This window comes from Amborella trichopoda, chromosome 4, assembly GCF_054954075.1.
Source record: "Amborella trichopoda isolate Santa Cruz 75 chromosome 4, AtrichopodaSantaCruz75HAP2 v2.0, whole genome shotgun sequence".
NCBI lineage: Eukaryota > Viridiplantae > Streptophyta > Magnoliopsida > Amborellales > Amborellaceae > Amborella > Amborella trichopoda.
The window spans coordinates 50,357,504-50,384,265 of record NC_142339.1 but is presented as its reverse complement, the minus strand read 5'-3'; the positions used below and the strand labels follow the sequence as shown (position 1 = coordinate 50,384,265).

General features: G+C 36.9%; 2 protein-coding genes across 33 annotated transcripts in view; both read right to left on the bottom strand.

Annotated features, from left to right (window-relative positions):
- AHP2 (Tat-binding protein 1(Tbp-1)-interacting protein (TBPIP)) overlaps positions 1-17,099 on the bottom strand; it is a 32,734-nt gene extending 15,635 nt beyond the window's left edge. The window contains exons 1-2 of one of the 3 annotated variants that reach the window (XM_088865525.1): positions 17,033-17,099; positions 16,579-16,636 (exon numbers count right to left, since the gene is read on the bottom strand). The gene's annotated coding sequence lies outside the window, so the exon portion shown is untranslated. Of the gene's footprint in view, positions 1-2,345; positions 2,415-4,766; positions 4,892-16,578; positions 16,637-17,032 lie in introns of those variants that run through there. The other 2 variants (XM_088865524.1, XM_088865526.1) reach the window with 2 other exon arrangements.
- Positions 521-26,554, bottom strand: LOC18429061 (Protein kinase superfamily protein). 30 transcript variants are annotated; one of them, XR_016054677.1, is made up of 18 exons: positions 25,888-26,554; positions 23,825-23,911; positions 22,184-23,694; positions 21,852-22,033; positions 21,470-21,699; positions 21,054-21,122; positions 20,035-20,107; positions 19,715-19,871; positions 19,332-19,623; positions 19,049-19,163; positions 18,583-18,746; positions 18,172-18,246; positions 17,544-17,978; positions 17,033-17,099; positions 16,579-16,636; positions 4,767-4,899; positions 2,346-2,412; positions 521-904 (listed from the first exon to the last, which is right to left on the bottom strand). XR_016054677.1 is itself a non-coding variant. In XM_088865520.1 (13 exons), exons 1-13 carry the CDS (start codon positions 26,251-26,253, stop codon positions 17,790-17,792), a joined length of 3,510 nt encoding a protein of 1,169 aa, XP_088721646.1. In that variant the 5' UTR covers positions 26,254-26,554; the 3' UTR covers positions 17,328-17,789. The 30 variants fall into 30 exon arrangements, 4 of the variants coding, with proteins under 4 accessions (XP_088721646.1, XP_088721647.1, XP_088721648.1 ...); XR_016054680.1 differs by having other exon boundaries at positions 719-912; XR_016054679.1 differs by lacking the exon at positions 521-904 and adding an exon at positions 2,090-2,205.
- Positions 26,555-26,762: the final 208 nt, after the last annotated feature.

Sequence of the window (26,762 nt, the reverse complement as noted above, 5' to 3'; positions counted from 1 at the left end):
TACTTTTAGAATACGAGCTTAGTTCAAGAATCAAGCATTTCAGAACATACAATTAGTATTTCAGAACAGACAATGGAGGGGAATTTGTATCAAAGCTGAATAAAATGGGATTGCATAATGGACGAATCTTCACATTTTGAAAATCGCTCGTATAATAATGAATAGTGAGGACTGGCCTAAAATTTATTGGGCCAAGGCAAGATACACTGCAGGTAACTTGATCAATTGGATGCCATTGAGAGATACAGTTAAGGTGTCATATCAGCTTCTCTATAAGAAGAAACCAGATATGACATGTGGTCGGTATATAATTTATGTGAAGCACAATGATGGCAATCATGACAATCTTAATTTCAACGCTATAAAGTGTACCTTTATTAGGTAATCGTCAGAAAAACATATCGATGCACAGTTCTAATGCAGAGATATGAATTTCAATAAATAAGCACAATGGCATCAAGCTATGCAAGAAGTTAAAGAAAAAGAAAAGTCTCAGACATCCAATGAAGATCCAAAGTTAAGTTAGAAAACGACAGCTCCCATATTGTAAAAAGAGAAGAAAATTACTCAAGACTGAAGAACAAATTAAGCGGTATCTAGAAAGGCAACTTATCCATTTAAAAGACTCAATGATTATCATGTGTACAACATGCAATATATATACATAATGCATGTCATAAGATAACCATGAGCTGAAGAGCATTGAAAAAGTAAGAGGTAGTCCAAAGCGACAACATGTTATAGAAGAAGAGATTGATACAAGAACCAAATACGGAATTTGGTTCATCTTCCAAATGGCAAGAAGCAATTGATTGCAAGTGGTTTAGAAAATAAAATGTACATCTAATGCTGAAATTGAGAGCTCCAACGCATGGGTGGTGGCTGAAGGATTTTCTCAAACTACCTGGAACACTATCAAGAAAATTTTAGTTGAATTGCAAAGATTACAACTGTTCATTTAATCATCGCATAAACTGCAGCTAAAGGTATGGAAGACAACCACCAATGAAGGTGTATTCTTTAACTAGAGAATTCCTAAAGCTAATAAGAATCATGTTAGCATAGGGAGTCCATTGTTATTAGGAATCCATCAGTGTTTACGCAACCAGTACCAACAAGACTAGGATAAGTTTTATGGGAGCGTTTGTTTTATGGAAAAGTGGGCTGTCAAAGACTCATCTTCTGCTGCCATTTGATTGATTACATGGGCCCTTCTACAAAGCAACATCAAATTGACATTTTTTGAAAGCAGATGTTTTCGGTGGCTTACAAGACGATGTTGCCCCAGCCTCAAACAAACATGAGAAGTACTACAGTTGTGGATGCTGTGGCTTCTTGCAACCATGGCTTCCATGACGCCCTAAGGCAGGAGGAAAGATAGGAAAAGGAGGTGACACATGAGGCTATTGTAAAGAAGAGATATAAAGAAAGTGTAAAGCAGCCCACAAAAAGTCCTCTTTTCACTCTAATTTGTTCGTCATACATCAATTATCAATTGCATCCAGATCCTTTGAGTCAAAAGAAAAAGGGGAAATTTACGTTCATACCGGTTTTTAAAACCATTATAACGAAAAGGGCCCAAAATACTACTCAGAAGTACAAGCCGCTCAATTTTTTTTATTTTTTGACAAATTTACCCCCTGGTCCGATTTTTTAATCATCAGATGGCTTGGTAACATCAATTGTCCATTTAGACCTCATTTTTTTAAGTTTTAAGGCGGTCCGATGTTTTAAACATCGGACCGCATTTAGACTTATTTTTTAAAGGTTTAAGGCGGTCTGATGTTGAAGGTCTAAAATCAAAGTGCGTTTAGACCTAGATTTTTGAAGGTTTAAGGTGGTCACAAAATCAAAAAAATGAATTTCATACGTGACCAATGTTTAAAACATTGAACCAAAGACAAACTTGAAAAAATATATAAAAACTCGGGCGGACAAAGACCTCCGCATATGTCACATATTTTTGGATTATCACGTAATAATGGTCAAATAAAATGGTACAGACATAATTTTTCCAAAAAAGAAAAAGAAAAAAAAAATCACATGCGTGCTCGTTGGACTTAAAAAAGGACAAAAAAAAAAAATCATATGCGTGCCCCAAACCATAATGTTCTTTATCACTTGTTCCTCATACACAAGGACATGGTTTTTATGTGTCCTTCACTCATGGAGATATGTGTCTCCTCTTCAACGATCCAGGAATGACTTAATTTTGTAGGTACATGTAATATTTAATATAAATATCATTAATATATAAAAGGATGAAGTTTCTATAAAGCCTCACTGCAAATCTTCGTCCCAAAAGCACTTTCGGCAAAGGAATATGAAACAAAATAAAGCCTTACCGTATATCTTCATCCCGAAAGCACTTTCGGCAACAAAAATCTCCATGATGGCTCTAAAATCAATTTCCTACAATGACAATGAAATTCGACACTCAAGAAATGGTATAGATCTTTCGAATCTATGAACACTTATTTTTAGGGTGAAATGGACGTCTTAAATAATTTGTTACAATAGACACTATTTTTAGAACTTGAAATCTTATTTTTTTCCACAATTATAATGTTCAAGCCAAGATGATTGTTATAAAGGTTTTCTATTGCTTGAACTCCAATTTTCAATGGGTTATGAGATGAGACTTTACTTGTTTTAATAGAGCTGAAGCCCTATCGAATTATTTTCCTATATAAAAAAATGGCATATTTTTAAAAAAATTTAGACCGTTGAATTTTATTTTATTTTTTATTTTTTTTTGGAGGAACGACCACTCTACATTCATCTTTAAGAACGATGTCGGATGGCGGTGGGTGAACTTGTGCATTCCCCGACGCATAAACCACTCTTTTTGTGTCAGGTCATTCACTCGAAGATACAGAGAAGTGTCCAAAACTTGGACGTTTTGTTGTTAGGTCAAAAATAAGGACCCGGTTTTTATGCAGACAATGCGGACTTATTGATAAATCTATTTTTGTGATGGATTTTTGTACTTAATTTTTAAGGATTTGTAGTCTCTAATATGACGATCATGAATATGAATAAATAAATAATTTTTTAAAAATAAAAATAATAATTCTAGTAAAAAAATATTTGGACAGTTAATTTCTATTATTTTTAGATGGAACACCTATTTGCATCCATTTTTAAGATGGATGCTTTACACTTTTTGGATCGCATATGTAGTCATGTGGTCCAGCCCGCATGAAACAATTTTCCCAAAAATAATTGAAAAGGGATATCTACTCTCTCAATCTTGTGGAGAATAAGTGAAGATTTTAAGAGTTGCAATAATACTGAATAATGGGTTTGGTCTTCTTTTTTCCTGGAGGGTTTTGCTTCTTGGTTAGCGCCCAAGACAGGTTTGACTTTGCTGAAGGCCACTTTCCTTGTCGTGTAGGAATGTTTTCCTTCTAGGAAGTGAGATCTCCATTTCTAGCCTATTTAGTTTCCTAGCCGAGTTGTCAACGACTTCTTTCTCCATCCTTTTATCTTCGTTTTATTTTGGCCATTAATATTTATTTTTATATTTTCCCCATCCTTTTTTTAGAAAATTTCAAAAATACATCTAAACACAAACTAATTATTTAAAATTCATTTTTTTTTATTAATTTTCAACTTCCCTTAATCATTCTTAAGATTTACTTTTTATGTTTTAGTAGATTTTTTTTTTTTTTTTTTAGCACTTTTTTTACCACCTAAGTGCTACCCGAATAAAACAGCTAATCCAGCCAACTGAACCGCTTCCGTGCCCATATCTAGTTAAACATTCCGGATCAATTTTTCCAACACTGGTTCAGCATCATTGTATTCTTCCAATTGCGAGGCCTCCCACTTCTACTGATCCAGAGTTCCGACCAGCGACCCTATTCTGGGGCTTCTCGGTAGGTCAAGTTTTTTATTCAACTAGACGCTTTAGAGCCGATAGTAGTGACCTTTAGAAGGTTTCTTAACATTAAATGTGAGAAATACTGACATTCTAAATTTCCCTATTTTATTTAGAACCGCGCATATGGACATCTCTTGTATTTGCTTTGAAGCCTGCAGTAGCAGACCGATACCGCAGGAGTACAACATGATTCTCCTCGTCTCTAACTTTTTACAACCTTCAGCCCATATTTGGGGCACTTTCATAAAAGCAATTCCTCTGAAACCACACTAGTGGCTTCAGAGGAATTGACAAAGAGTTGAACAAAAAGCCCAAGAAATCAGACCCACTCATTCCAAGTGTATGCTAAAGTCCATATTAATTTTCTGTGCCACCTTAACATTCAGTTTATTAGGTTATTAGGTCCTGGAAAGTTTATTAGGTTTTGAAAAATAAACTTATTAGGTCCTGGAAAGCATTTTTTTATGGATGAAATTGGTTTTGGAGAGCGAGTGTAATATGGTCACGATTTCTTTATTCACATATAAAGTAGATATGATTGCTTATTCGTATATCAAAGGCACATGAATTGCATTTTTCATAATTCGACTTTCATCTAGGGGCGCAGTTTGCATGCAGCCAGCCGGCATATTGTAGAAACCCCGGCTTGGCAATAAATATATTTTTTAATTCCATTTGATCCTAATTTTTTAGAGTATATAAAATATTTACCATGGAGATCATGAACATAAAAATAAAATAAAAAATTAAAAACTAGACATAATAATTATTAAGAGAGCAATTGGACAGTTAGTTACAATTGTTTTTAGATGGACCACTCCATCTAAAAACAATTGTAAAAACAATTGTAACTTTCATCTTTCAGATAAATGTTTAATACCTGTGGACTGCATAATGTAGAAATGCGGTCCAACCCGCATGAAACCATTGTTCTTCATCTAGGCTCCTTATAGTTATGCATAATTGGTGACCAAATTTCTGAAGTAGAATTAACGTCGAAGATAAGATGGCAACTGTATTTTACAAATGAGGTTGAAATTGTTAAAATTTTGAGACAGCTAATTCCCCCCTATATGGAATGATAGTTGATCCTGGTAGTTTTCACAAACTATTATAAAGAATCATATTATAAATTATCAAAGCACCCACTGCGTGCGTCATCAACGTTTATTATATCATGTCACACCTTTAGCATGATCTAAAGATGCTGACACACAGATACATACATTATGACATACAGCACCAAAGCACAAAAAGATATTACATAGCCTCCTCAGCCTCCATAGTTACAGGTCATATGACACTATTCCCCCATAATTTAGATAGTTCCACACAAGGCATGCCGTCAATAACCATGATAATATCAAATAAATCAGAATAACAGCCCCACAGTATTACAACTGTTATTTCGGACAGTCAGCTTTATTTATCGGGTATGGTTGCATAGGGTTGCAACCTTAAACAATCAAACAATCAAAGGTGCATCTCCAAACTTTATCATGAAATGCATTTTTGGTTTTTTAGTGTCGAAAATTCTGAAGATGGTGCAAGAATGTCTTTATCTCTCCCATCATAAAATTTTACACTCCAAAAAAGATTCAAATCAAGCAGATCTATAAAAGCATGAAAATGTTAAACATGGATGCTCTAGATAATGTAACGCAGGTACTATTTTTAGGACTTGAAATCTCCTTTCTCCATATCTACGCATCTCGATATCGATATCAAGATGATGAATTAAATCTTTCACCAACATCAAAACAACCTTTTTCAAAAGGTTTTTGAGATGCATCGTAATTCTACATTCTAAGATGTCAACCTCATATAAACTTTTACCTCATTTATAAGACGGAGGTTTAAAGCCAAGACCTGCCATGATGCAAACAGTTCGGTGATATAATATTTAATAATCTCGTTCATTTAGAAACATAACGATATGAATGCATAATTTAGCACTCGTCAATTGAACTCACAAAAACCTCAGTATTCACTAATTCGAGTACACTGGTACATTAAGGGTGTGTTTGCACATTTTGGGGAAATAGCAGGGGCAGACCAAACTTCCAGTTTTCTGTTTTCAAGTTAAGAGTGTAACTGTGGCACTTACTTCATGCAAGTGGCCTGTGCAACCAGGCCATAAGCACATACAAATATCGAAGTATCGATCCACCTCACATGACTTTTTTCTCTCTACAATCCCAACATTGCATACTCCCCTATACTTCCACGCAAAGGGTGCACAACCCACACAACAATTTCTGCCTACCCTTCTTAATCCCCCCAAATCAAGGCCAAGATGATAAAGAGTTCACAAGGGATATCATCCTCTAACAAACAAATAAAACATTAAGTAACAAGAAGCCTCTCAAAAAAAAATTCAAGATAAGGCTGGCAATTGGGTAAGGGTCATCCCTAAACAAAGAATATTTCTTCATAGCTTCTCATCCATAATTCAAAAATTTTGATGACATTATCCTCCTGAAGAGTTCAGACACCTCAATATACTTGATCAAGCATATTCTGTTGGTGTCCTAATAAGTACACCACAGAAACTACAGTTAAGCATCAGTTTTATGTCTAACAACCAGTCGCCAATGTCCCATTTACTTAAATTGAATATTTGTTAAACTTGCCTAAATGTCGTGCTAACATGGATCACTGTCAACATGCGACAATCTTGCATTTGACATGGAAAAGACTAAAATATGTGTTAGTAAATCCTGGTTCGTAGTTAAAGCATGTTCATGATAAGTTTTGTAATCAGATAAATTCATTAGTTAAAAGAAATTATGGTACAAGAAAATTTAATGCCCTTGCCCAAAACTCAATATATTGGCAAGGTTGCCAACCAGAGTGTCCCTCATGCTACATGCCTTCTTAATGATCCTTACATGCACAAAAGATTAAAACATTTAGCACACATCCCACTCATCCTGCAAGTAGCTTTTTTCTGAGTCATACATTAATGTCAAAATAGTTCATCTCACAAAATTATTGAATGGTATATTGCCTGAATAAACTCAAAATCTTCAACCCAGTCTAAATCCTCCATCGATAAAGGATCCAAAACCATATGGATATGTCTTCCATCAAAATTCTAACTCAACAATTAATTGGTTCTGTGTCTAAATGCCTTAAGATCCAAGTAATTCTTTAGCAGCCACACCATCCAATACAACTCTAAAATAGGCACCACTTATCAAGCTGATTGTTTCTCACCATCCATGCCAAAAAACAGTAGCATGAATGACAAAACTAATGATCAATAACATGTTGAAAGTCTGAAGTAAATTACAAGAAGTTTCTTCTCTTACAAAACAATATGATACCAATTGGCCAAGAAAGAATACTCACATACATATAATAATATGGAAAAGCATACAAAGAAATCATTTACTTCTGGTACAAGGAGGTCACAATCAATCGTGTCCATTGGATTTCAAATTGGATGATTGTTGTGAGTGTGTCATTAACTAGGTTCAAAATTCAACAAAAAATTTCTCAAACTTTGTGTCACACCCCAAGCCATCCAATTTGTCATCTAATGGCTAATTGTATTTGTGACCTCCTAATAACAAAGATAAATGCTCTCATAGTATACAAGCCCTAATAATAATTTCCTTCATCATTATCGTCAAAGCCTTTTCCCAACTAATGAGGGTCAGCAACATGAATCCTGATTTGTCATTCTGCTCTATTAAAGGCCATACCCTTAGTGAGGCCATAAGTCCCCATATGTTTTCTCACTACTTCCAATCATGTCCTCTTAAGACTACCCCTTGCCCTTTTTGAGCCTTCCACTTGAACCAACTCGCACCTCCTATAGGTGTTGTACTAGATCTGCGCATCACATGGTCAGCCCACCTACGTCCACTCTCGCTCATCTTATTAGCTATTAGTGCAACACCGAAATTTCCTTCATAAACATTTAAATTTAATGTAAAAAATGACAAATGCAGACAACATCCCACTATCCTTATCATGGTACAGTTGTCAAGTTCCCAACACTTACTTCAGTCATATCAAAAGCTATTCCTCAAATTCAAGGCCTATAGAGCAAATTGTTGTTCACGCGATAAACTTAAAATAACAATTTTTATATCTATTAGTGCATCACAGGGTATTCCTTCGAGTTGAAGCACCGTTGTTGAAGATACCCAATGAAAAGAGAACCCTCTCCATTAGCCTTAAAATGTCACTCAATCTCAATGCAATTAAGCAGTGAGCAACCTCTAAGAGGCTATAGCTTTCTGTATATCCCTATCATAAGTAAGCATAAATTCTTCCTCTATCCGTCATAGGCACGTTATACATCCCCAAAGGTAGATGTCTTTCAAGTTGGGCACCCAATCACTCACTCTCTCTCCTTAATGCCTAATTGCAGTATCCCATTATTTTGTAGTTTGTCCCAACACTGAGAAAGCTTCTACCAGAGGCTATACAGTGCTTAGGATTATCAAGGTTTTAAAACAACACAAGTCAACTAAGGACTCACCTGAATCCATTTGACCTGAAAGCCCAGAGTGTCGTGCTATACAATTTAAGACTCACAAGAGTTAGATACTTTACTATTATTTTCTGAAAAAAACCCAGAAGAGTCTCGTTGATAATACTGTGACAAAGCTGTGTCCTGCCCCGAGTATGCTGTCGAACCTCGAGAATTATTAAAGAATGAAAACAAGGCATAGGATCACATTGGATACATGAAGGGCTCTGAATTCTCGGAGAGTTGCGTAATGTTGTGCTACACAATTAGAGAGCAACATCAAAGTCCATGTGCCTCAGTTATGTATTTTTGAGGTTGAGGTAAATCCCGAGAAACTAGTCAGCCACATTACAACAACCAAAGTAGAAACGTCCAAGTTTCATTGGCTGCCTTTTCACGGGTGACATTTGTTTATCTCTCAAAATAAGAATACCGTGCAAAGTAATATAAAAGACAATAAGTTCCCATTATATAAAGAGTAGCATGTTATTAACAATTTCACAACTCAAAGGTACTCCTCGCAATATTAACACCATCGATCAAACCATAAACACTTTGCCATTGCCAACCATCAACAAACCACTCTGATCAAGGAATCCCCTTTGTCGATACGCAAATGAAATGCAACCCCATATCCCTCCAGTAGATCATTCCCCACGAGAAGAAGCATCGCAATCCATACCATAGTTACTGGATCTTTTTCTTTTGGGGGATGAATATTCGAACTAAGGTGGCACTCTGGCACCCTGAACAGGGTTTTGCAATTTGGAAGAACAAACTTGTTGACAATGAATTCCCAAGCTTGTGGGAATGTGTTCCCCGTTTTCTTGGAAAACCCTTCCTTCTAAAGTTGTCAAGGAAGAACCCCACATTTTCTCCGGCACTCTCCATTGTGGGAACCACAAAATGGATCACAAGGTAAACTTTGGGCTTTAAAGAAGGCGGAACACTTAAATTCTAAACCAAATGCAGCAGAGAACTCAAGCATATTTTTTGTTCACAAGAGAACTCCAGTAACAAAAGTGTCAAGACCAAACTAACATAACTACCTGAGTACCAAAACCAATTTCGAGTACTTATACATTTGCAAAATTTATTGCATAAGAACTCCATGGTGCTCCCTAGTGAAGCAGCTTCTAGCAAACAGCAATCCCGTGCTCACAATCCAGCTCCCATTATGCAACAGTAATGTCTTCAAATCCCAAATTACCTCTAAACCAACCTCTTGCATCTTTTCTACATAGCTCCATTTCCAGACGTGTCATTGCTGCACACACTAATATTGTTGATAGACTTAATATTATCCCTTCTGACTTTGTAGATAAGTTACTAGTTCACTACAAGTCCTAAAAAGTGAATCTTAACATTTACAAAATGTAATCAATAGTATAAAAAAAGCATAAAAACGAAGTAACATATAGTGATGGTTTCCACATGAACCAGCGCAATCAATAGATAAAGGGTCAAAAGCTGGCCTTTGATACATAGTTTGGTTTGTTTTTATCATTTACTCAAAATCTAAATTTTCATTTCTATAACACAAAAAACAAAATAACATACATAAATTGCAGTGCAATGATTGTGGATCACATCACCCAATAAAATATAGCACACCGCAGTGAACCTAAAAGGGAAGCATGTAAATGAGAGAAAGCATGGGAAGATAAGAAACAGAAAAGCACAAAAGCTTCTCAGAATCTCAGTTAAATAGAACCCTTCATGCATGGAACTCTCCCTATCTCTCCCACACACACTACGTAAAATCTCACATACCTCCTACAACCAATGAATTTTAGAAGTTCGCTATTAATGCTTTCTACATTTCAAGAAAAGAGCCTTTCCTTTCCTTCTCTTCCACCAACTCCCTACCAAACCCCTCCCAACAATTTATTCATTCAACTGCAAAGTGTGAATTAATATGCATGGTTTGGCCATACAGTGGAACAAAAAGGGAAATGAAGAGAGGGAAGGGATGTAGGTCAAATGGGTATTAGGGGAGCAGGGGATAGCAATTGCCCCTAGGGGTTGGATCAGCAAGTCCCCAATATTGTTTCATCAAGTGCCAACAGCCTCCATCCCCTAATTGTCATAGTAAACTCATCAGTGAATAGAGAAAACAAACCCATAACACCAACTCCGCTATCACTTTCTCATGATTCGAAACTATCTCCTTCCATTTACTTACATGAAGCATGTGAATGGAGCCGATTGGGTTCAGCTGCCGTCTGCCGATCGTCCTGACCACATCCAAGATGTATTCAAATCCAAATAAAACAAGGAAACACCACTAGCCCAAGAGAACTACTGCTGGACTTGAACTTCAAAGAGCCAGTTGGCAAGTGACACAGCTATTGGCAGCTTGAGAAATCCAAGCATGAGAAGCATGATTTCATTGTTCACTGCCATCCACTAATCAATCAGTGAAAGACTGGATATGGAAGGAGCACACAACCTTATAGATACAAATCCCATCTCTTATCCCTATAGAGTGGATTAGAAAAAGAGTCAACATATTCGAGATTTCATTACACCAACTCATTTCCAGTAAAGGAAATCACATTATCCCCACCAACAATATCGGTAAAATAAAAGTAGAGAAAGCAACAAAGAGTTCTCTGCTTTCAACTCAAGATTACAAATGCTATTGTATGAAATAAATTCCAAAGCAGCATCCGATTTTTAAACGAGCCACTCTAAAGCAATACTATCAACCACATTTCAAAAAATACAAATCATGATGTGATAGAATATAAACCAGTTAGCTAAAAGTTACATTGCATCTAGAACCATCTAGGGATGGAACATCTAAAGGGTAGGTACCGTGTCCACGTCCCAAACTCCATCTTGGAGATGGATTAAGAATTCAGAACTTCACAGGTCCATCATCTCACCCACCATGATCATGAATCTCGTGAAAAAAATTATAGGTCTTCTAGGGTGCTACACATTTTTTTTTATAAATTATCTGCCTGCTGCAGCATCATTGGGATATTCTGGCCTGGTGCTCAGAAACCAGCTTCTACGTTCTTTCTTAACAAGATTAAGCTAATGCAGGTAACAAATAATTTCAAGGCAGAATCTACATTCTTCAAGAAAAAGCCATGAAGACAATTAATACACATACTTTATTAAGATATCTTAATTCAAATAGAAGGTCTATGAAATTCGTCACTGCTGCATCTCATATCAATACTCTTAGATCAAACTCAAGAGGCACAAAACATGAGGAAAATATAGAACTTAAATAGTGTTTAAAAAAAAAGGCAAAGATTTCCTACGCCCACATCCATCTACTCCCTCCAGCAAAACTTACACTAGGAGTATTTTTGAGATCCCAAAATTTGGGGATGCGATCTCTAGAACCCAGCAACCAACCTAATGAAGAAATATAATAAATATAATAATTAACTCTCTATGTGCCTAAAAAAAGGGCATCCAAAGATTGCACTGGACCCATCCAATTTTTTAAGGGAATGATCTAGATGTTCAAGATCTCAAAATCAAATTTTTTTTCAAATTCAAAATAATTATCTAGTAATAATAAGATGGATCCCGAATTTTCAAATTAAAAAAAACTCCCAAGTAAATGTATAGTATGCTCCCGAGGAAGCACGGTATACACACTAAAAAAAATTGTAACTTAAACATAGGATGATGTCATACAGTGCTATAAAAATAACAAACGAATCATAAAACCATAACATCACATCCTTTGACAAATGCATTGTAACACCATTCTATCCAATCCGCAAAACGCCTTTATCATTTGGCAAAATATTCTTGGAACCATTAAGCCAAACACCATCACATTTCCAAAACCTCATATAAAGGACAAAATCAAAACAACCACTGAAACGAGTTTTTAGGCCTTGCAGTTATGGACCACTATCAAAATGGGAAGTTTGGGAAAGCTAATTCCTAAGCATTCTAGATAGTTAGAATGCCTTTTAGAAAAAAAAAAAAACAGGTTGGCATCAAGAGCCTCACTCCTCTTCAAGAAGAATTTAACTGGTCAAGCTTTTCTTCTCATATTCTAGCACCACGCATTCAAGCCCTTATTTTTCTTTAGAGCACATAGATGCCTTCAATGATCTTACTATTTCCCTCATTATGTCCAAATCAGAAATATAAGAGTATTGGACACAGCTTCCAAAGCATCCAACCTTGTTTATGTCCGAATTACCAACAAATAACTTTGACAACAGCCACATTCAAACTAAAAAAAAAAAATTTACAAGGCCCATGAAACCTTGAACTAGTTCATAGAGAGACAGCTTTGCAACAATGGTCGGATATTATCACAATGAATATGCTATGGTATAAACTGAAGTTCACTAGAATCTGGACAAGTTAAACGGATCAATAAGGGAGAGAACATACAATGAAACATATATGTCTAAGGGGAAAGTATTGCTTAGAAAATATGTGGACACTTGAGCATCCCTAAGTAGCATCGACACTGTCAGATGGCCCCTTTGGTTAAGTATGCAAACGAGACTACCGGTTTACTGGGTAGAGCCAGTTTCCTTTATACATGTCCCTCTCTCTCTCTCTCCCCCCCCATCTCTCTCTCCTGGTTAGCAAACTCAAAATCCTTGCTTTTGCTCTGTTCTCTCTGCCCTAGCTTGCAAACCCAATTGTCCATGCTCACATTCTCCTCGAACAAGATGGTTCTCCCATATTTCTCTCTCCTCCATGTATGAAGGGTCAGGCTCTCTTTTACTTCATCCACTCCCACTCCACGCACCCCCAACCCCGACCACCACAAATCCATGAAAAACCCCAAAGCCTAAACCTTCCCACAAATTATAATGAGATGAAACCAGGAACTACGAATATCTGGAATATATTATCTTGATAAGATAAAAGAGAAGAAGAGTAAAGGAAGAAAGCAAACGATTATGGAAAAATACTTGCTAAAAATAACTTTAAACAAAGACTTCAGGATTTACAGAGGAAGATATTCCCCTATTTTTAAATTTAATTTCCTTAAGATCACTAATAGGGTAAATCTCTCCTTGTTACATGACCCACAATGTAGCACATACAGACAAGCCTGATCAGCACCTGAGCTCCCCCGAAGGGGAGGTAGCATTCTTGACAGAGAAGTGCGATTGGATAAGGAACCCCATTGATTCTTCTGTTTTACACTTCATTTTGTTGTTTCGGATTTTCCTTTTCAGAGTGTGTTCAATTGGAATCACGCATTCTGGCTCTAAGTCGTATTAGTTTTAGGGTTTCTCCTGGATGGATTCTCAGTTTTCTAAATTTTCAAGCTACTGTACAGATGATTCTTGCGTTCTGAGAAGACATTCCCTATTCTAACGTATTTTCTTTTCTTTTCTGAGAGAGAGAGAGAGAGTGAGAGAGAGAGGGAGAGAGAAAGCACATCCAAAATGAGATTTTCTACTCCCCATTCATTAAACTTGGTGTATCATGATAGTTTAACAGATCCAAAATAAGATTTTCGACTCCCTATTCAATAAACTTTGTGTATCATGATAGTTTCTGGAAACAGTCTGGCTCCTTGGGGGGTAAGACTTTTGACATAATGAGGAAAGAGAATCAGAAGAGAGACATGGAAACACATGCGTCAAAGAAGAAACAAAGAAGCGGAGGGTTGGAATTTTGCATTTTTGCGAGAGAGAGAGAGAGAGAGAGACTGAATAAAAACAGGAGCTACAAGTCGACCAATACCTACTTTCTCACATCTCCAAAAGGCTCCATCCTACAGTGTAGATGTTGCTTGTGGATGCTCAGGCATCCATATAATGTTTACCCTATACTTCCCCGCCAATAATCGGTCTTTAGAGTAAGGAACAAAACACAATGAGCCATTGTACATAACAATTCCAAGGTGGACAAGCTCATCAGGATGGAGCAACAAAATATAGCACAATGGGGGTCATCCTCCTGGCTGGGCAGTCTAGGATTGAGGGTTGCAGCAAAACACCCAAGGTTCAAACCCCAGCTAACTCAGCAAAAACCCAAAATATAAAAAGCAGACAAGAAGTAAGAAGAAGAATGGTGTATACGATGTCAGCAGTAAGGATTTGGGTAAGGACAGGCATCATACAGGAGTTACACTTTGCGACCAAGAGCACCGAGATGTGGATCTTGCCCCTGCTAAAATGCATAAATTAGAACTTCAAAGGCTGCAATAGAAGAAAACTAGTTCAAAGGAGTTGTGAGGGTTGAGGCCTCTTTTACAATTATATAAATGAAAAACAAGATGGGGGCTTCATACAAGGAGATTGTCATGGGACCCAAGAACCTGGCTGACTGTATTGTGCAAGTATTACTACCACTTAAAGGGCATAAAAGCATCATAGGAGTCATCATTTTTGCATGCTTCAGAGGAGATTTATGAGATCGTGATTGATTCAGATGGTATGATATGTGAATACAAAATACGAAGAAAATCAAGGAGAATATAAATAGATGAATTTGGACTACCAAGCAGATAATGCTTCGTATAGCACGGAGCTTTCTTCTCGTAAAAACAGGATTTTTCCTTATTCAATATGCAAAACTGAGAAATCGAATTTTCTTCATTATTCTTTGTTTAAAAGTACACATGGAGTTAAACCCATAGTGCAGATAAACAAAGATGGATGCTAAGTTAAGATGCACATTGGATCATTTCATTATTGGGAAGGATATCTAGCACAAATACCATTGTTTTCTTGTCCTGATACATTGCAGAAAGGACTTGTAATTAAACTCATCGAGATTGCATTTCAAAATCACTTCAGTACAAGATTCCTCTGTCAAAGGATCACATTTATTACCTGAAAAGAACAGTGGAGTTGATATAACTAAAGGCCCATAAATGAGAGCACAATCTTATTCCAGGCAACATCACCCAAGTTCCAAGGTTTGTTCAACTATGGAAAACTGAGAATCCAACAAATGCAATGCACCACGAGATAGACACCTCCTAGCTCGATTAAGCAGATTCTTAAACAAATCACACATTTATCTGGCAATATTACAAAGAATCCACAAGCATGAGATTCCTTGACAATGTGTGTCATTTCATATGCAAAATTCCTGCAGTTACATCCTTGGGAATCTGGTACAATTATACAACCTGGTACAATTATACAACCTCATATGATACAAGGGATACAAGGCAGTTGATGCAGTGTAAAGGCTAGAACCTCACCCACAATAGACTAGGATATGCTGCCCAGACACCTCATTTCAATTCTAAGGTCAGGCAAAGAAACATACAATACACTTGTGCATAAGGAATACAACAGCACAAACATTTTTTAAGTGCATTGCTTCTTACTATATACAACAGCACCAACATTTTTTAAATGCATTACGCTTCTTACTATTTCTTAAACTTTCCTAGGCAGGATGAGGATGGTAATTTCAAACCCCTACACTACCCAAAAAGAACTAGTTATAATAAACTTCTTTTTCTTTAAAAATGAAAGTCAGACATACATCACCTGGACGTCGTAATATACCAAGAGCACATGCAGGAAATGGCCATTCGCCTATAACCCCATTCACGCACTTCTCGTGTCAGATCATACTTATCAAAAATAAAAAGTTAAAGCCACATTTATATAAAAGATGAAGATATATTAACTTGAATCAAAATTGGAACTCCCAAGTTTCAGTAGCATATAACACGAAAGATTCAAATGTCCCTATCTACATCAATAGAGGAATCGCTGTTTATCATTATTCCAAGGTCCAAAACAGCTATAAAAAATATAAGAGAATGAAATCAGAAAATGTAAAATGACAAGATATAGCCCACGATATTTTTCATGTTAAATTTACCTAAAGCATATATTCAAAGAAGTGAAACAACCAAACAGGCCCATATCTGAGTACGAGTCCAATTGTAATAATTTTCCTTCTGGGCCAAAGACAAGTGAGAAACCATGAAAAGTTTTGGTCAAATGTGGTAATCATCTATGAGTATAGAAACTAGAACTGTAATAGTCATCATTAAATTCAAAACTGAATTTCAAAGATCAACCAATAATAATTCATGTGACCTTGGTATAGTTTTATAATCAATAAACCAAGCTGCTGCATCAGATACTGGCCTGAATGCAGAGAAAAATTAAGCCAAGCAATCTGTATAAACCCCCAACATTTATGCATGATGCTCATAAGTTACTTATACAAACACATTACAGCTCACAAGAAAAATGGCGGATAAAAAAAGTGAACTCACCAAGTTATTCAGAATAGCAACATAATGACCACAGCCCATCCATCTCCAGTCCAAATGCCTCCAGGACCACGAAAATGCAGGTCAGATCATGAATGAAGCTTATAGAAGAAAAAGTTTACAAGAAGGCAAAAACATTAAAAAGTTTACAAGAAGGCAAAAACATTTTGTCAATAGAAACGTGGAGGGTATAGATGGGATGATTCTATTTAGCTTCCCCTTTTAAATTTGATATGAATAAACAAGCGAACTAAAAGTCACCACCGTTTGCATTTAGAATAGGGAAGCAGCTAAAAAGAATAAAACAAGTTCATTGCAAATAAAATATTTTAAAAAAACTCATCCCAAATAAAATGGCATCATCTTCAGCAATTAAGGAAGGATCATCCTCCATAGGAATCATTTCGAAAATATTGCTTATGTGTCAAACCACAATACAGACTTCAACCAGGGGTACCTTCTTTATGCCGCCCTTTAGCATCTAAGGTACTGAATCGCTAGCCACATGAGCAATGGAAGACATCCTGAATGAAATACACAATTAGACTCTCCAGGATTCAAGGAACCTATTTAATTAAATGAACATGCTAGACATTAAGAAAGTGATAACACTGAAATGCCAAACACACCGACATAAGAACAACAACAAGACCTATACCAGACTCCAAGCAGCCAAATCACAATTGCCACAATAGGATATATACCTAGAAAATTTCAAAAATAAAAGAGATCGACTACATCCTAGAACTCAGTTTTGAGACTTCAATCAAAGATGGTGCTTTTATCTGATCTTGCTCAGTTACAATCACATAATAATTTATTCGAAAAATGTGAATCCAACACCAAGGAAAGATAAGACAGTTCGTTGAATTTTTTAACATGAGAGGCATAAATTTTACAGAGCTTCAGAGTTCATCATTAAAGAGTGATTTACAAGAGATAAAAACGCCTTTGGCGAGTTGTCTTACAATCGAACAGAACACATCCCCACTGATAAGAACCGCCAAGTAGGAAAGGTCTTCGAACCAACATCATCAGTTTCACGGTTCATCCTCGCCAGGAACTTGTACCGCTCGCTCTCGGCAAAGTGCCATGAAGACGGCGACACACAGGACAAATGTCCATTGGTCAGATTAAATGAAAATCAACTAACATAAAACGTATACATATCTAACTCAAGAGCAATTCTGGAGTTAGGAAAGCAGCATCATTTTTCACTTGCCCGTGATGAAAGGGTGGCTCAGTGCTTGAGACACAGTCATTCGCTTTTCTGGATCCAACACAAATATTCTTTCAAGGAGATCTTTGAAATTATTCAACATCTTGGGGTCCTCACCCAGGGAAGGTGATATTAGACTACCAATATCCCTGGGCTTGATGTTCACAAGCATCCTCTTTATAGTCTGCAAACACAACAAATAGAATACACTTAGAACAAGAACTTTTCAAATTAACTCTTCTTTGATCACTTCTTTTAATAAGTAGTACGTTTCTTTGCTCTACACTGTCTTACAAGGCTTTTCTACTTAGTAACCACAGTTGAAACAAAACCAAGATGAACAAAACCCAAAATCCACTCGAGAAAGAAATATCTACCTTCTTGGTAACAGGATCCTCCTCTGTAGCATGAAAGTTCAAATCTTGATCAAAATGCTGATCAGTAAAAGCACCCTGCAGTAGCACCATAAAGGAGGAGAAAAACAAGGAAAAAAAAAGAGAATAAAAATGACAGTAAGATAAATATTGGTGTACGAGGAACACAAAGTTGAACAAGCACAGATTACATAACTTCCACAGCTGATGGATACATGAGTAACTAGGAAGACACCTTTTGGAACACGACACATAAATTCCACTAAGAGATTAGACATTAGACGTATCACAATCTATTGTATGATGGTCAATAATAATAATAAGTGCATGATTTTCATAAATGAAAACTGAAAATCAAATTCCCATTCTCTTAATTCCAAATAGAGATCTACGAAACTATATGATAATCATTACCTTCCTGAGCATCTTCTTTGGAAAGGGACCCTTTAATTCCATGTGAAGCCGCAACATATCATTGTTTGAAGGACCAGGAAAGAGGACCTTCGCTAAATAAAGCTCATACAAGCAACAACCAACCGACCATATATCCAGAGCATGATCGTATGGCAACCCAAGAACTGAAAGGAAAGCAATTAATCAATAATCTGGATCCGATTCCTCAAGCTACAAAATATGAATTCCCTTTTCCCGCACATGCAAGTACACATATACCCACTGAGGAAATCAAAGAATGCATATACACCCAAATCGTGCCCAAGAAAATAGAACAAATATGATCATGACTACAAATGCAACAAACATGATCATGACTACAAATGCACAGATACCACCCAATAGTCCTCCATAAAAAAATTAACAGAAAAAACAAAGACCTACCACCATAAACAAGAAATGCTCAGCAATCAGAGAGAAAACTTACTTATTTCAGGGGCACGATAAAAGCGACTCACAAGGTACGGAGTAATCTCGTTTTTGCCCGCAAACATGGCATTACCAAAATCGCAAAGCTTGAGCACAGTCTTTGCTTCATTTACCTGCATGTAAATACAAAATAAGTTAAAAATATATCACAAGATTGCAACTTTATCACAAGATTGCTACTCTATGCGCATAAAATGTTTCAGAACAATTCTACAAACAAATAACCTTCAATCCAGCAGGAAGCTTTCAATTCAATATTGAAGGATACAAAGCATGCTTACCAGCATATTATCTGGTTTTATATCACAGTGCAGGACACCACAATTCTTAAGATGCTTCAATGCAATGAAAAGCTGCTTTGCATACGTCCTTACAGCAGTTAGTTTAAGGCCAATATTACGACCAAACTTCTTTAAAACCTCCCGAAGATTCATATTAAGTGATTCAAAAACTAAACAAAGATGATTCCTGTACTTAAAACTTGAGATGAACCTAACACAATGGCGCTTATCCTCAGGATCAGCCCCGGCCAGCTTCTTCAGTATGATAAGCTCCTCTAAACCTGTCTTGTACCTTTGTCATAGGAATTATGAAACAGATCAGAACATTTTTCAAAAATATCACCAGTAATTATTTCAACAAGAAAATACAACATAAAACTTACATGGTCTCATTATTACGTATGATTTTAATAGCTACTTCTTCAGGTTCTTCCTTCCCAGCTTTAAGATCCTTCGCACGAACGACTGTGGAGAATACACCTTTACCATGGGCTGCAGTAACTTCGTATCTGCTATCAAGAACTTCTCCAATACGGTGACCTGTATAGAAAGAAATCTGACTAAAATTACAGAAACCCTACACACGAGATATTCATAGAAAGCACACATTGCATAGTCTAGAACAACTTAAAAAAGTCCATGCATACACATACATTTACAAACCCAAACCCATTGAGAAATGAGTGCTAGATTGAGGACTTACAGTAGTATCCTTCGGCATCATCCCAGTTGTCATGAAGTCCACTCCTATCAACATGCAATCCATCACCTTTACCCTAAAATCATGGGCAAATGAATTAGAATACCTATGAATACGGTATCTAAACAATCAACAGCCTAAGTCAAAATGGTATAGATAATATAATCAAACTTTATTTGGTAAACTTGACCAGGAAGAGGCAGGGATCTAATAATAATCACAAAAACTGAAAACGAAAATAAGAACCGACTATAAAGCAGAAGTATTCTCTGCCTCTAGGATGAATCACATCAGCTAAACTGTGTAACACAGACATTGAGAAAACACCTGTCTTATCTAAGAACAGCTGCGTTCATACAGCACCAAGCATACACCACAAACAATTTCCAGAAAATTATCACACATAAATATACAAAAACTGAAGACCATCCAGCATACGAAACAGGTAATAAAACTGATTACTTGGAAGTTGGAATATGAGTCACGTGTCATTGATGAGAAAAAGAACACCACTATCCAAATCAAGTCACGTAGCATGGCTTAAAGAACAACAGCTATAATAAAATAAGTACTTCAAAATGTAAATTTCACACTAATCACAATAGTAAAACAAACTTTCTAGAAGGTGGTGCAATGGTGCATATTTGACCAGCATCACTCAAGAAAAGTTTGAAATATGTGAGACTACAATCTACAAATCTTTCATGGCCAAGAATGGCATCAGAAACAGCATAGAAACAGAACTAATGTGCAAGTACGACCCATAAAAAAAAAAAGAGATGGCATCTAATTGCATAAAACAAATCGAAAACAGCACAATCTTGCTCTAGTAAGTGAAACAAAACTAACATGCATCGATTAATCAAAAACGATGACACATCATCATAAACAACATATTACAAGCACCAGCATCATGTACAACTAAGCGTAATAAGCAAGGAATTAAGAGTACTAGTAGTTATACAGAGCCAACAAAAAAACAAACAATTAATCAATTGAATATAAATATTCAAGATTATTACCGGTTTACGGACCCCAGCAGGTGATTCTCCAAATATATCATCACAGAACATATCTTCTGACCTCTCACTCTGCACCAAGCAAACAAATGAACACAATAAGATACTTTCAAACTTTTGAAACCAATTGACCATGGCAGCATGAACGCCATGATCATGACACAACAAGCTACTACAACAATTAACAAGTCAATATTTCACCTGAAGAAACCTCTAAGATAAGTGTGTAAGAAATCACTTCCCACTCAATCACAATAACGGCAACATTAATCAGACACATAACACATGCATGTACTACTACATCATGAAACACAACAAGTCTATTTCCTGATGCACAGCCTGATTTCTCGATTAAGAAAAAAAAAAAGAAAAAAATACATATTCTAAAATTTAATTAGAAGTATAAATACTTTACAAACCTTTGGAGAACCATCACCAAGTCCACCAGCACCCAATGGCCTCTCCGACGTCAAATTTCCATTCTGCAGAGGAGACTTCCTCAGAGAGAATGACGGATCAGCAACAAGCAAATCTGATATATCATTCTTATTGTTACTTCCTTCAGCACGAACTGGATTTGTACTATCCTCAGAATTTACCACCTGAATCAACTGCTCGTCCTGCCCTTTATCAGTATCTGATGCCTCCTCTGTCCAAGATATGTGTTAGCAAGGCAAAAACTACTCAACAAAAATGAAAAAAAAAAAAAACCAAGTGTATGCCATAAAGAACCCAACCAACTTATTGTTTTAATTCTGAAGTCGATATCTCCAAAGAAAAAAACAAAGACTAGCTCATCACCTCCTGTTCGATCATGTTGAAGCAACTCTGCTTGTTGCTGTGCCTGCTGCTGTTTATACTTCTCCAGAATCGCTTGCCTCCTCTTTCTGCTCTCCTCTTTCACCCTCTCAACATCTTCCTCTTCCTGCTCTGCTAGCTGCAGTGCAATTCGTTCTTCATAATCCTCTTCAGCATCATCCTCTCTGCAAAAGACCCCATTTGATTAAAGAAAAGCAAATATTCCTATTTTTGGGCTAAGTTACCTACATAAATTTCATGTATAATTACGTTCAAGAATACCTAAATATGATAACTCCAATGCAACTTAGGTCAGAGCATGGTTGAATATCTACCTGCTGCTATCAGGGCCTTCACGAGAATCCTTCATCACACCATCCCTGCCACGTTCCCGTTCATCAGACTTCTCATTTCTGGAATCCTTAGGCCGGTCTCGACCACTACGTCGATCTTTGTGATAACGTCCATCGTATTTACCATCCCAATTATCCCTAACCCTGTCTCGATCCCTATCCTTATTCCTCTCTCTATTCCTATCCTTGTCCTTATCCATATCCATAGTCTTCTGCCTATTCCATTCCCTATCGCCATCCCTATCCCTATCCCTGTCCCTGTCTCTCTCTCCATAACTATCTCTGTCACGATCACGGTTTCCATGCCCACCATCTCTCCCACCACGTCTACTTAAAACCCCATCACCATCTTTATGACTACCGTCCCTATCTCGCACCCAATCCCTGTCTGCACCTCTATCACGGTCTCGACTACCATGCTGTTCCAATCTGTCAAGATCTCGACTGCCATGTCGATTACCTCTGTCATGGTCTCGACTACCATGACGATCCCTTCTAGTATCAAGTACATGATGCCCTAACTTATCACGATCAGTATCAATCTTCCTGTTTTCCCTTGAAACAGAACGTCTTGCTAGATCACTGCTATCCTTGTACGACCTTGAATGGTGAGATGTTGAAATCCTCTCATAAACGTCTCTAGAATAGCCTCTGTCATGTGTTGTATCTCGAGATCGAGATGCCCTTTCATAAGCATGTTCACGTGACGTTGACCGGTTCCTTCCATGGTCATCATCATGATACCTGTCGTAAGATCGAGATCTGACCCTGTGATCTCTAGATTGGGACACCCTTTCCGTAATAGAATCACGAGAGCTAGGCATATGCCTGGTATAAACATCATCGTGTTGCCTATCTTTTAATTGAGAATGGCCCCTTCTGTCGTGATCATCCTTGAAACTTTCAGGTGAAAGAGAATGTTTCTTATGCACTGAACCATCCCTGCAAAGTTCTATGGACTCTGAGTGTCTTCTTTCATTGTTTTTGGCAGATCTATGCTCTGCATCATGAGACTTCCTGGCAATATCCTCAGCAGCATCACTTATCCTATATTTTGTGGAGGCTGATTTTTCTTTAGCAACTGGCGATCTTTCCTTCGTATCAATCCTTGTATCATTGATGGAGATCTTAGTGCTGGAGTAGGCATCCCGATTCTTTCTTTCATTACGTGAATGAACACCCTCCTCAAAATTACCATGCAGAGTCTCCCCATTACAAATAGATAGCTGCCTCATGTGGACGTCATCATATTGAAAAACGTCATCATATTGAAAAGACACATCCTTTCTTTTCATGGATTTGAGATCTTTAGCATTGTTTTTCAATAAGGTGTCCCCTTTTTTCCTAGACTCGGCATCCTTATCATGCAATTTAGAATCAATACGTGTGAAGCCCTGACCAATATCTTCTTGATGTACAGAGCATCCGCGAAGTTTAACGGTGTCTGTGTCCGCAGATAAGTCCTCTAAATCTTCTCCATTCAGAACATCATCCTGCAAAAACATTTATACCATGGAATCAATGCTTCATAACCCCCGTCATATTTGCACATAGTTTCTTCTCAAGAACTATAGAAAGTTTGCACTGCAGTTCATAAAAAATATTTCTGTAACCAATTCTTACCTTCATCTCAACCTTACCATCTGCATTCTTCTCATACCAATTAAAAGTTCCCATGTTCTCATCACCCTTGGTATCGACATGAACAACCTTTAAATAGATGACAAATAAGCACAAGAATCTATAAGGATGTAACATTTTACCGCCAGGATTTTCAAGGAAGTTACTAGAAACAACAGAGAATAAATATGTTCTTTTATTGCTATCCAAAACTATTAAGAACAAAACTTCTTATAAAGATATCAAAGAACATTTTTGAACATTTTGTTGGAACCATGGACTTCTATATAATGCCACCAGTGGCCAGAAATAAGGGGCCTATTGAGCATTGAAAAAGACATCCAAATTTGTCAAATTTCTTTATATACTTGGGATGTCAATATGATGCAATCAAACCCACCAATTCGACTAAGACTTCACTGTGAATGACCATACAAGATGCCTATCCAGTTTAATGGCAAGTCCAGTTTTCAAAAGCATCACAACTAATTGGCTACAAAGACAATCAGCTTATACCTTCAAATTAAATTACATAACAAGATCCTACTTTGAGACAACAAATGCCACAAAGGTTGAAAAACAAAACCACATTTTAGGGCTGGATCATTTCCACATCTCAAACATTTCTTTTAAAATATCAGAACCAACACTACATCCCAAGCAACACCTTAGTGTGTAAAAAGAAGAGTCGCCGCAAACATTCCAATCCACCACAGAACTAAAAGGCCCATCTACTTTGGTTTAAAAAAAAAAAAAAAAAGGCTAAAAAGATCAAGTTAAACACACAAAAAAACAGGAACATCCTCACACCAAAAATCCCCCAAAATTTGCTTGATGGCCTCTTTAATGCTATATCAGATGGCCTTCAAATACTCTTGACCCACCATCAGCCAATCTCCAATAGAAACTCCTTTCAAAGCCTATGGGGTACACAAACATTGAAGTTGGTACCTAAAACTATAGAAGAACAGATCTTGTGAGTGCCATGTGCTACCTAAACAAGACATAGTGGCTTTTCTAGGGAGCAGATCACTTTAGATTTCCAATCATCAAAGCCCAGGGTCTACTGTGTCTTTCAGAGACAAAGAAGAAGGTCAATACACCAAATAATCCACTGATAGGTCTATTTCAACAAGTCAAACATCACTTGGAAGAAAGCCAACAACAACTATATAATAGCATTCCCAAGTGCCCCTCATATCAGCAATACAAGTAAGGCCCAAATGTCTTCTTTATTAGACAGATATCCTTTTCATTTACAATTAGGGATCTAGCATATATTTTTTTCATCAATTCTGAGCTAATCGCTAATCATTCAAACTGGTATATTTATTATATGCCAATGCAATGCCATTTAAGAACAAACAGCAATAAATCTTGACCCAATACATGGATAAAGTGTTGCACCAACATCATAAATGCCACTTAACAGACTGTAAAGTGAGCATCCAAATAACAGAATCACCAATATGAACATCCAAAAATGAGTACTAAAGGCCTTGTACCAGCAACATGCAGTAATCTCTTTAGTCAAAAACAATAGAAAGTGATTAATTAAGTAAACTACGGTAGAGAACAATGCTTAACGAAAAATAAAGTAACTGTACACCATGTCCAAAATAATCAACGACCCAAGAAAGTGGACTAAACATTTCTTCTTTGAAAGGCTAATCATATTCAGAACCCCAAGATAAAAAGGAAAATCAGACCGGTTCCAGTTTGCCCTAAGTCATAATATTGAATCCCAAAACTAGGAATATGACCCCCCACTAGACTAACAACCCAATTTGAGAGATAGACAACTACTTCTAGACTTAGAATATTAATACAAGAAAGGAACATGCAACAATTCATACATTGTTCAGCTAGTCACAAGCAAATAACAGCAAGACCCTTTTGAGAAGGCTGGGATTGGTCAATTATCCAACAAGAGAATGAGTTCAATTAAAATAGCAAGAGTTAATTCAAAACAAGAAGAAACAGGATAAAAATATGACGACAATTACAAAGTAAATTCTTAATGACAGACAAAGAACGGTGACAAACTGCAAATATTCAAGCAATACCTTTGAAGGCGAGGATTGCACAAGTTTCTTGGTTGATATATCATCAAAGATTGAATCACCAGGCTTTATCTCTCCCGATTCAATTTCTGATTCCACTAAAATGCTCTCCTTCACTCCAGGGATTTCTCCTTCCTCAAATATCTCACCTTCTTCCTTATCATCTTCAGCCATGGCAGTAACAGGCTGGGAATCCTTTGTCTGCTTCCGATGCTTGTTCTTGCTTCGATGGTGGTGGTGATGGTGGTGGTGACGTCCATGGTGTTTTCTTCTCTTTGATGCTTGCGTGCTCTCTCCCTCCTCTTCTTCTTCTTCTTTTTCAGGTGACCTTCTGTGTTTTCTTTGTGCTTCTGCTTCAACAGAGCCCATTAAATGCGTTCGGATCTAGAACAGTGGAACAATGGAAAAGTATTCGTGCAAAAAAAATAGTGAATTGGAGAGGAAGACGAAGAAGAATTAGGGTTAGGGTTAGGGTTAGACTCAGAGTTCCTCCTGTAAAAATTTTAGGTATCAAAAAGGGGAAGAAGAAGAAGAAGAGAAAAAAAATTAGGGTTTTTCAGAAATGAATAAGGGAATACGGGAAAGGAAGGAGGGGAGGGCACTTAAACGAGGTTGGATTACGGGAAGAGAGATGGAAGGTGTGTGATTAGGGTTTCGGGTTGTGTGTAACAGAAAGGGAAATTCGTTTTTTCGTCCTCACGACGATTAAGGGAGAGAGAAGCGACTGGCTGATCCTTTAAAAGTGTAGTATGCGTCGAGGGACGTATTTCTACATTTGCATCCCCTGAGGCATAAAACGTCGACCACTAGGATGGATGCAAAGGGTGCTCCCTCTTTAGAAAAATAAAAAAAAGTTAATGGTTTAAATATTTTGTTAT